Below are 12,201 nucleotides of genomic sequence, written 5' to 3'. Positions count from 1 at the left end.
CTGCAGTGGGGTGCCATTGCCTTCTCCTAGAAAAAGTCTAACTATGACTAAATATCTCAAGTAATAAATGATTTATAAATCCAATTACATAATTAAAACAATATAGTACAAGGGACTATATTCAATATCTTGTGATAAACCATAATGAAAAAGAATATAAAATACATATATATGTATAACCGAATCATTGTGCTATATAGCAGAAATCAACACACTGTAAATCAACTATACTTCAATTTTAAAACATGCTTAAAAAAAGAACACATAAAAAACCACACACACACACAAACAATTCTATAGACATAAACTGACTCTCAGCTATATTGTGTTGGGGGGTGTGATGATTTACTAACTAGAAGGATTTACAGAGCTCAGAAAAGCTGTTATACTCATGGTTACACTTTATTACAGCAAAAGGATACAGATTAAAATCAGCAAAGGGAAAATGTGTGTAGGGTGGAGTCCAGGAGGGACCAAGTGCAAGGTTCCAGTTGTTCTCTCCCAAGGACGTTGTACAGACAGTGCTTAAGCTCCCAGCAAGGACATGTGACAACATCAGAAGCACTGCCAACCACAAAAGCTCATTCAAGCCTTGGGGGCCAGGGCTTTTACTGGGGCACTATGTGCCCATGTGACTGACCTTAGTTATTTGTCTCCAGCCTCCCCACAGGGTCTCAGGCATGAGAAATTATGCCTTTTACCATAACCCACATTGTTAGGATAAACTGTCTGGTGTGGCCCAAGGCTTTGGGCACCCAGAAATATTCTTATCAGGCAAGGATATCCCGGGGCTCAGAGCTCATCTCCCAGGAGGCAGTGAAGAGCCAGGACTGAAGCCAGGCATTTCTTTGTAACCCAAGCCTGCCGAGTTTACGTTTTACGGCACATAAAAGTTTTAGTTAAAAAAAAAAAGTATATTGGTAGAGGATGGAAATCATCACCTAGTACTAAGCTTAATTTTTCCACACACGTTGAATTTAAAAACTGTAAATTGTGAAACATTAAACTGTATTCATGTATGACATTCCCAATAATTTGTATTACTTTATTACATCTCCAAGGTAGTAGTTATTTTGCTGTTGATTCAATTTACTAATTAGTTAAAAAGGATCTAATTTCTAACAACCAATATAACAACCATCATAATCAGAGTATTTTCCTAAAGCAAAGAAGTAAAACTGATTTATCTTCCATGGTAAGTAGAAAAAGGCAATACAGTATGGTTCTAATTTTCAAGAGTTTTAAATTCCTTTTCATGTTAAACCAGTTATCAGTGTAAGGAAGATAAAAGGAACCAATGAGATAATTTCAAAGCATTTGGTTCTGTAATATTTTATCTAATGTTAAAAAATACTAGTGTTCCTAATTAAGTTTATCATGAGTTATTTTTCACATCAGTTTGTGTTCCTTGAGCACACATGAGCTGATGGCACAGGGAAGTGGACCAACAGCAGGCAACTATTCAGCCACTGAAAAACCTTCCTTATATCAACCTTAAAAAAGGGACTGATTGTAGTAACAGAGGCCAGAAGTGGTCTTTCTGACCCTCAATTTTACTTTCAAAACTGGTACAGAACACATGATTACTCACATACAGAGTTTACACAGTATCTTTTTTTTTTTTAGATTTTTTTAATGTGAACCATTTTTAAAGTCTTTATTCAATCTGTTACAATATTGTTTCTACTTTTATGTTTTGGTTTCTTGGTTGTGAGGCATGTGGGATCTAAGATCCCCCACCAGGGATCAAACCCACACCCTCTGCATTAGAAGGTGAAGTCTTAACCCCTGGACTACCAGGGAAGTTCCTAAATGGTATCTTTATTGTCTGCCAGAAACATGACAGCTTTCATAAAAAAACAATAGTCTAAGTTTCAGTTTCCAGTGCCTACAGTTCAAAGCACTGATTATACCACTATGACAAAACAAACCCAATTTATAGAACACTCTGTATTACACTGTAGCAAAGGTAAATAAATAAACGTAGACTGAACGTTAAACATAAAGAAAAATATTTACCCTTTCCCTGGGGTGCTGTCCAAAGAAATCTGGATGTACAGCAAAATAAAATGGCCTCAAGGCATTGACTGCTTCAGCTCCTGATAAAGCTCTTGATAACAGAAAGCAGTATGGAAGTATCTTTCCTGGACATAACCTTTTTAAAAGATATGGATTTATTACTCACTGGATCACTGACATAGACACAAATCCCCCATGAATAAAGTAACAGTAACAATAAGATTACTATGTATGGAAAATATCATAGAAACAATATAGAAACCAGAGTGTAAAACTTTGTGGTTTTCTGAAATCTACAGAAGAGTAGATTTCATTGAGTGCTACATGATTTCTATAAACATTGGTTATAAATTTCTCTGATGTAATATCATAATATTTAATAATAATAAAACTTCCTCTCAAAAGCCTACCTTGAAATGTAAACTGGCTTTACTGCAAATGACAACAATTTTCAGTATCATTTTTCTTTTTCAGATTTAAAAAAAGCCCCGATATCCAAAAGAATAATCTTTATTTTAAAGTGAAAATAGTTTGAGAATTGTAATGCTTCATAAGAGATATAAAATATCTTTTAGTTCATTTCATCATTACCAGCATGCTAAAAATTTTCCAGTTAGATACCTTGACATCTTATTCTCAAATTTTGGCATAACTCACCTGGGAGTGTTTTTTAAAAAAAATAGTTTTAAATTCAAGTGAGATTATTTGCAATTTCTGGGAAGCACTTTCATGACTTCTATTTTTGAATGTAATAATTTACGTTTTTCACTCTATAATGGGCTGTGAAGTGAAGTGAAATGAAAGTTGCTCAGTTATGTCTGACTCTTTGCAACCCCAGGGACTGTAGCCTGCCAGGCTCCTCTGTCCATGGGATTTTCCAGGCAAGACTACTGGAGTGGGTTGCCATTCTCTTCTCCAGGGGATCTTCCCAACCCAGGGATTGAACTCAGATCTCCCGCACTGCAGACGGATTCTTTACCATCTGAGTCACTAGGGAAGTCCCAGTGGGCTGTGAAGAAATCTCTAAATACTGTGCCCATTTTGGTCTGCTACATTAGGTGCACTGAGTCTTTGGGGAAGTTTTCTACTTTTACAGTAATTGAGGGACTTCCCTGGTGGTCCAGTGGCTAGGACTTAGCATAGACCTCAATGCAAGGGGTCCGGGTTTGTTCCCTGATCAGGGAAGTAGATCCCACATGCACAACTAAGATTCCGTGTGCAGCAAGGAAGACCTGGCACAGCCAAATAAATATATATTTTCAAAAAATAAAATGCTATTATAGAATCATTTCTGGAGATTAAAAAAAAAAATCTGAGCACCACCATCATATTTTCAGATTACCTTTCTTTTTTCCAACCTGTACTTGAACCTTCTATAAATTAACATACAGGCTGTGTATTAAGGATTATATAACAGGAGTTTGGACAGTAAAGGAAAAGCTGAAACTCCTCAATAGGAGGCAGGATAAGTAAATGTTAGCGACAGCTCCATTTCCTCTCTATCTGAGTTTAAGCCCCCATTTCCAAATGTGTGATGGACACTTTAGCTATCCTGCCAGCCTCTCAAATTTTACATGTCTTAAAAAACGGAGCCGAGGTCACTACTTTTCTTCTAAACTCAGCTTGGATACAAAAGGCAAGGAAGCAGTTGGACAGTGCCATCCAGGATTACATTCTTTATTTCTGTTACTGAGGTCCTCTTTTCTTCCTGTTGCCAGTGCAGAACCTCTCAGATCTACTGTTGCCTGAATCAGCTCACCATTCCCACCTCATTTTTAGTCCTGAAGTCTTACTTCTCACTTTACAGTGTCCTTTGAAACCATTCCTTCTTTCCAGCAATGATCACCACAAAACTGGACTGCACTGCCTCCGAATCAGTATTCTCCTGTTTCTTTTCCCTAACCATGCTGTATACAGGTTAATTTTCCTAAAATCCCACTATCCTTGGATTCCTTACTTAAACACCTTTGATGGTGTTTCAACTCCTGCAGAGTAAAATCCACTCCTTAGTCTGGTATTTATAACTTCCAATCTATCTTTCCAACTTGATCTTCAAGCACCCCTGACAGAAACCCTCAGTTTCAGCCCCACTGGTGATCTGCCTTGTCCTTCCCTTTCTTCTCATGATTTCTAAGCTCTCAGACATCCTCTCTGCTCCCCACTTCTGTCTGTCCAAATTGTACTTACTCATTCACTAATTACTGCAGTCCTAGCGATGTGCCAAGAGGCAACGTGCCCAGTCCCCCAGAACCTTCCCTCTTGTATCCTCATTATAAAGTCTTTCCCTCTTCTAAGCTTTAATAAAACAAACTGTGTGCCCCAAATACGTGGAACAGAATACCATAAAGTAGAAATGATATATTTTCATCCTCCTCAACTACCATGGCATCCTTGAGGGCAGGAAAAACATTTCACAGGTATTTACTGTTGTTCGTTATGCTAGTTTGGGTCTGCTGAAAAGCAGAAGTCAAGACAGAAGTAGACATGCAAGAGAATGACTGGGAAAGAAAGGAAGTAGGGAGACTTTTCAGACCATGGTTCAGGCCAGACACCTACAGAAGGAGAAAGGGAAGGGACGAACCTTGGGGAGGATGTCTGGGGCTGCTGTCCAGTCTCAAGAAGGGTTCAGTCCGGCCAGTGGGAAGTCTTCCAGCCAGTTACCCACTGGGGGCATCCTGTGTCCTGCTGGAGTGAGCCTGACTTGATATTCCTCTTCCTCTCAGCCACTGATGGCCTCAGGGCAAACGCTGAGGTAGACCCAGAGGGGCAGGAGAGCGCAGAGGCTCCCACTACAGGGTCTGGCTAATGTATAGTAAATGACTGTGCAGCAGGTATTTAACGCAAGGAAATAAGAGCAAGAAAAACCAGAGACACGCTGGGCTGGAAGAAGCACAAGCTGGAATCAAGAGCGCCGGGAGAAATATCAATAACCTCAGATATGCAGATGATACCACCCTTATGGCAGAAAGTGAAGAAGAACCAAAGAGCCTCTTGATGAAAGTGAAAGAGGAGAGTGAAAAAGTTGGCGTAAAGCTCAACATTCAGAAAACTAAGATCATGGCATCCGGTCCCATCACTTCATGGGAAATAGATGGCAAAACAGTGGAAACAGTGGCTGACTTTATTTTTCTGGGCTCCAAAATCACTGCAGATGGTGATTGCAGCCATGAAATTAAAAGATGCTTACTCCTTGGAAGGAAAGTTATGACCAACCTAGACAGCATATTAAAAACCAGAGACATTACTTTACCAGTAAAGGTCTGTTTAGTCAAGGGTAAGGTTTTTCCAGTAGTCATGTATATATGTGAGAGTTGGACTATAAAGAAAGCTGAGTGCAGAAGAATTGATGCTTTTGAACTGTGGTGTTGGAGAAGACTCTTGAGAGTCCCTTGGACCGCAAGGAGATCCAACCAGTCCATCCTAAAGGAGATCAGTCCTGGGTGTTCATTGGAAGGACTGATGCTGAAGCTGAAACTCCAATACTTTGGCTACCTGATGTGAAGAGGTGACTCATTTGAAAAGACCCTGATGCTGGGAAAGATTGAGGGCAGGAGGAGAAGGGGATGACAGAGGATAAGATGGTTGGATGGCATCACCGACTCAATGGACATGGGTTTAGGTAAACTCTAGGAGTTGGTGATGGACAGGGAGGCCTGGCGTGCTACGGTTCATGGGGTCACAAAGAGTGGGACACAACTGAGCAACTGAACTGAACTGAACTGAAAGCAATATTGTGTTGCTTTATTTTGTGTGTGTGTTGCTTTAGATTGAGCAAAACTGGTACATGAAACTTCTTTTGTAAAGGCCCAGAGAGGAAATATTTTAGGCTTTCAGGGCCATCTGGTTTGTGATGCAACTCTGCAACTCCACTGCTGTAGTAGGAAACGAGCCACAAGCAAGAAATAAGGAGGTGGCTGGGGGCGAATGAAGCTTCAATTACACACACACAGACTGTACAGTCAACTTAGTTGTGAAATCAATTTAGTAATCCATGACCTACATGAAAAACATACAAAAAAACAACCCAGAAAATATATCTCAGAACAGAAAATATTCTGGGATATTATATATGGCAAGGTTAACTACTGTTATGAAACTTTTATTTTTATGGGTTAGAGTTAAAATATAGTTTTCTAAGGACTGAGATCAAAAAAGCCAGAAAACTGTGTCTCTATCCACGACAACTAGCGCTCACTGCCATCAGTGGCATGGGGGTGAAGGAGCGGGTATCACTGAAGGAAACAGCCCAGGAAGTGTTGTAAATCCCATCCTTCCAAGCTCCTACAGCCTCTCTTTGTATCAGAGCAAGAGGACACAGCACGTTAGCCTGGTTTTCTACAGCTGAACACTACCATCAGATACCACAACATACAGAATGTCTCAACATCTGCCCAACAACTTTTGGGGATGCTGTCCAGTATCTCACAGCTTCTTTTGTTTCTCTTTTCTTCTTCTTTTAAACCATTTATGTCATAAATTCAGTGAGAGAAAGTCTCCCTTTATTGGATAATCCTCATCATAAACTGATTTGGTGGGAACAGTCTGTTGCCCCTAAAGACACTGCTTTTAACCGTGACTATTGGCTGAGATAGTCACGTATCAACGCATAATTATTTAAAAGTACTAATTAGTGCCAAATGTGTTTTAGTAATCTAAAACTTGACATGTCATTTTTTGGGGGGAGAGTGTGCCCTGAGGCATGTAGGATCTTAGTTCCCTGACCAGGGATTGAACTCATGTCTCCTGCATTCAAAGTGTGGAGTCTTAACCACTGAACCACCAGAGAAGTCCCCGACATTATTTTTATGGAACAGATCAAATTTTATTTTGGTTATATACTTTGAGCCAAATAAATTTACCTTTTTTGACTTGGCTACCAAGAAGCCAGAAATCTGATATTTGAATACTTGTCTAATCAGTTCTACTTTTTAAACAAATGATCTTTTTTCTCTAGAGGGTATCTGGTTTTCATTTTGGTTAACTGTATATGTGCCTATTACTATGCCAATTAAATTTTATTGAGCTCCTTAAATTCTTTCCTGAAATAGGTAGCATTTAGACTATACACATATAAATAGCAAATATAATAATCAAATGATCTTATTATACAATTTCAATATAAAGTGGTTTTCTTTATGACAGCAACAGACTTGGGGGCAACACAGTAAGATCTATTCCAAGGACAGACTATCTTCTTTTCTTCTTAAACTTTTCATACTGAACTGTTTTGAAAGATGGTATCTATTCTTTTCACCTTTTACTCTGAATAGATACTTGGGAGAAAGACATGGATGTTTACATGAATTTTCTTTTTCTTACTCCTGACCTCCACCATAATACAGACAAAATAGTTAGAATTTGATAAATTATAATAAATTGAAATTCAACACCTAACAGCTTCCACATACTCCCTCCACCTCCCAAATACTAATAACAGATTGAACCACAAAGCTTACCTCCTCACAGGTCTCAGGTGGCAAAACATTTCTGAATATATATGTAGGTCAAGTTCCAGGCATCCATTAATCACTTAAAAAGTTAAGCAGATACCAGTAATGAAAAAATGGAATTTGAAATTAAAAGCACATTACCATTTACATTAGCAACCCCCAAAATGAAATACTTAAATTATAAATCTAAAAAAATATGTAGAAGATGTATGAGGAAACTGTAAAACTCAGATTAAAAAAAATCAGAGAATGAAATGGAGAGATATTCCATGTTCATGGACAGCAAGACTCAATTTTGTCAAGATGTCAGTTCTTTCCAACTTGATTTACAGATTCAATGCAATCCCAATCAAAATCTCAGCAAATTATCATTTGGAAATAACATATAATAGTTTATATGTAGAATAAATAGAATAGCCAACTCAACACTGAAGAAGAAAAAAGTTGGAAGACTGACACTAGTGGACTTCAAGACTTACTGTAAAGTTATAGTAAGTAACTGGTGAAAGAATACACAAATAGATTAATGGGACAGTAAGAGAGCCCAGGAACAGATCTCAAAAGTATAGCCAACTGATCTTTGACAAAGGCACTACTATGGAGCATTGATAATCTTTTCAATAAATGGTACTGGGACAACTGGACATCAGCATGCAAAAATATTAATCCAGTCATACAACTTACACACTTCACAAAAATTAACTCAAGCTGGATCTCAAAGACCTAAATATAAAACACAAAACTACAAAATTCATAGACAAGCACCTAGGAGAACACCTAGATGACCTTAGGTATGTCAGTGACTTTTCAGATATAACACCAAAGGTTCAGTCTGTGAAGGAAAGAACTGATACGCTGAATTTCATTAAAATGAAATATTTTGCTCTGTGAAAGACAATGTAGAGGGAAAGAAAGGACAAACCACAGACTGGGAGAAAATATTTGCAAAGGATATACATATCTGACAAAGGACTGCTATCCAACATACACCAAAAATATCTTTAAAACTCAGCAACAGGAAAATGGACAACCTGTTAAAACATGGGCCAAAGATTTGAACAGATACCTCATGGAAGAAGATATACAGATGGCAAAAAAGCATATAAAAATACATTTCACATCACAGGTCTTCAGGGAAATGCAAATTAAGACAACGATATACTACAACACACCTATTGGAATGGCCAAATCCAAAACACTGACAACAAATGCTGGTGAGGATGTGGAGCAACAGAAACTCTCATGCATTGCTGGCGGGAATGCAAAATGATATAGCCATGTTGGAAGGCAGTTTGGAAACTTCTTACAAAACTAAACAGACTCTTACCATATGATCCAGTAACCACACTCCTTAGTATTTATTCAAATGAACTGAAAACATGTCTACACACAAACCTGCACACGGATGTTTATTGCAGTTTTATTCATAATTGCCGGATCCTGGAAGCAACCAAGATATCCTTCAGTAGGTAAGCGGATAAACTGTAGTCCATCCAGCTAATTGAATATTACTCAGTACTGAAACAAAGGAGCTCTGAAGCTATGAGGAGACATGGAAGAAATTTAAATGCGTATACCTACGTGAAAGAAGCAACCTGGGAAGATTATACACTGTATGATTCCAACTATATGCCATTTTGGAAAAGGCAAAACTATGGTGATAGTAAAAAGATCAGTGGTTGGCAGGGAGGGAGGGATGAATAGGTGAAGCACACAGGATTTTTTGGGCAGTGGAAGTACTCTGTATAATACTACTACATGGTAGATATATATCATTATACATTTGCCCAAATCTATGAAATGTACAACACTAAGAGTGAACCCTAATGTAAACTGTGGACTCTGGGTGATTATCATGTGTCAATATAGGTTCATCGATTGTAATACATGTACAACTCAGTTGTGGGAGGCTATGTGTGTGTAGGGATGAAGTGGGAATCTGTACTTTGCTCACTTTTGTTGTGAACCTAATATTGCTCTAAAAAACAAACCTTTTTTTTTTTTTAAGTTTAAGCAGATAAAGGGGAAACATGATTTTAATCACATGAACTTTTCCAATAATTCAGAGCTTCAGCAAGAATTTCAACTATACTATTGTTCCCGTGTCAACTGATGGAGTGACTTTAAAAACTCTGAGCAGTCTCTTATTTAAGTCTTGAAATGACTTATTATTCATATGATAATTACCAGGTTAAAAAAAAGCCTTTCTCCTTTCTTCCCCTGGCTTATGAAGCTTGGAGCTTTCTACACTATTCCATTCTTAATAGCCATGGGGAGCAGAATATTCCCTCAAAACAAACCACCACATGGCTCAAGTCCTATTCTTTCAAAATCTTAAGCACTAAAATGGTTTAAAAATTTTCAGTTGATGTTTGGTAGAAACCAACACAATTCTGTAAAGCAATAGTCCTTCAATTAAAAAATAATAAATTAATTTAAAATAAAAAATGTTTTCATAATGCAGTTAATGTCTCTGAACCAACGGAATGTAATGAAGCATAACTGCCACTAACAGAAGATGTAGTTTAAAGAAAAGTCAAGAATTACCCACTTAAAAAGTGTATTTGCAGACAACAGTCGATGCTTCCATTTATTTTCTGGTTGACTGGTGTGGCAAGACCCTTTTGGATACAGAATGTGTTTATAGGCATTCATTTAAATGTTTAAAAAGGTTTTACTTAACCATTCACCTTGCTATTTTGTTTGTAATAAATTCAGATACTAGAAATATTCCTACCATTTGGAAGATTTCTGAGATTAAATGGAGACATAATGAGGGAAGAAGAATCGTTTTTATTCAAGTTTCAGTGCTGTCCATGATGGACTGAATTCTTACCAAACGTCATCACAAAATTAACTGAACAGGACTTTGCTGGTGGTACAGTGGATAAGAATCTGCCTGCTGATGCAGGGGGCATAGGTTCAATCCCTGGTCTTGGAAGATGCCACAAGCCCTGAAACAACTAAGCCCTGTGCCACAACTACTGAGCCTGTGCAGCTAGAGCTCATGCTCCACAAGAGAGGCCACTGCAATGAGAAGCCTGTGCACAGCAGAGAAGAGCAGCCCCCGTGCCACAACTAGAAAGAACCCGTGCGCAGCAGTGACGGCCCAGTGCAACCGAAAATAAACAAGTAACTGAACAATCGCGACTTAGTTAAGAGAGAACAGGTACAAGGCTTAAAGTTTGCAAAGAAGAGACCAGAAGACTATACATATCCAACCCCAAACTGGCTCTCTCTAGGTGTAGGCTAGGAAGCCCTTTACTTTTTATATTTCCTAGTTTATTTACCATAAACATGCAAAGTATGCTCTTAAAATTAAAAACAAAAACAGTGCTGGCATACAAAATTAAACAACAAAAATGACAGGTGTGTTGTTCACTGAGTATTTAAGACAGGCCCCTGGCCCTGGGAAACCTGTCCAGTGATTGCCCTGGACTGGGGTCCCAGTGGAGTTCAAGAAGAAAAGAGTCCTTCACATTCACACATGACGATATTTCATTCTTCATATTAAGAACATTTATGCCACTTAACTGCAAAGATGATAAAATGAGCTAAAACTGTGGATAAGAAATGAGGAATAATACTCTAGAGGCATATGGTCACCCAAGAACACGAATGGGAAACAGATGAAAACACTAAGCAGCCACACTCTAACCACTATGCTTTTTCTTGAAAAGTCCTAAGTACTAAACAATGGAAAGCACATAGGCCTCCCGCTGCAACAACAACATGCCTGTTTTAACAGTCTGCGGCAGCAGTATAAGTTCAAGAAATCACAATGCCTCCATCTGATGTGCAACATAGGTGATTCAAGTTATGCTCCACAGCCCACTTTCCAAAACAAGACAACAAAACAAACAAAACAGGGACTTCCCAGGGTCCAGTGGTTATGAATATGACTTCTAGGGGAAGGCAGGGGGCACAGAGAGAAAATGCCAAGTATCACATTAAGAATTTTAGATTCTGATGAGCTGTTGAAACGATAATTTATTGATTTCACTTGTTTCTATTTTAAAAGCAAAACACAATCTGGTTTTAACTGTGTTTTGTGGTTTACCACTAGAAAAATTTAAATTACATCTGGGGCTCATACTGTATTTTTATTGGATGGTGCTGATTTAGGCCAACTCAAGGCAAATTTAAGTGAACATGACGCTGCTGGGGAAGGCAGTCTGCACGATGGTTAGGGAGGCTGGAGTCTCCGAGCACGCATGCTCAGTTGTGTCCCTCTCTTTGCAGTCCCATGGACTGCAGCCTGCCAGGTTCCGTCCATGGAATTTTCCAGGCAAGAATACTGGAGTGGGGTGCTGACCTAGGGATCAAACCTGTGTCTCCTGCATTTCTTGCATTGGCAGGTGGATTCTTAACCACTAGCACCACCTGGGAAGCCCGGAGTCTCTGCAACCCATATTCAAATCCTGACTTCATCACTGACTAGCTGTGTGAGAACAGACAAGTTGTTTCACCTCCCTGAGTCTGCTCCTCATCTAATAAACAAGACAGATGATCTAAGAGCAGTCTGTTCTGCTACAAAAAAAAAAAAAAAGTTTCTTTAATGTGAATTAACATAGCTTATGTGCATCTGGTCAGCAGAGGTAAGATGTTACATCACATGCATTTTCCCCACCATGTTAATGATTTGAGATCATCAGTGGTGGGCTTTCTGCTATTACAAAGAAAGTTTTAGCTATAAACAAAACCCTGAAAAAAAACCCCTGAAAATCCTCCA

At 38.6% G+C, this 12,201-nt stretch overlaps 1 protein-coding gene across 5 annotated transcripts in view; it reads right to left on the bottom strand.

The window, feature by feature from the left end:
- Positions 1 to 12,201, bottom strand: part of TCAIM (T cell activation inhibitor, mitochondrial) — a 39,451-nt gene that overhangs the window by 22,518 nt on the left and 4,732 nt on the right. For all 5 annotated transcript variants that reach the window (XM_025272936.3, XM_025272937.3, XM_025272938.3 and 2 more), the window contains 2 exons: positions 7,476 to 7,548; positions 2,020 to 2,155 (listed from right to left, as the gene is read on the bottom strand). In XM_025272936.3, the coding sequence (XP_025128721.3) occupies positions 2,020 to 2,155; positions 7,476 to 7,504 (165 nt within the window). In that variant the 5' untranslated portion in view covers positions 7,505 to 7,548. The remainder of the gene's footprint in view (positions 1 to 2,019; positions 2,156 to 7,475; positions 7,549 to 12,201) is intronic.

The sequence above is a fragment of the Bubalus bubalis genome, chromosome 21 (assembly GCF_019923935.1).
Source record: "Bubalus bubalis isolate 160015118507 breed Murrah chromosome 21, NDDB_SH_1, whole genome shotgun sequence".
Taxonomy (NCBI): Eukaryota; Metazoa; Chordata; class Mammalia; order Artiodactyla; family Bovidae; genus Bubalus; species Bubalus bubalis.
Note: the sequence above shows the minus strand (reverse complement) of the source record. Positions and strands in the feature narration are given on the sequence as shown.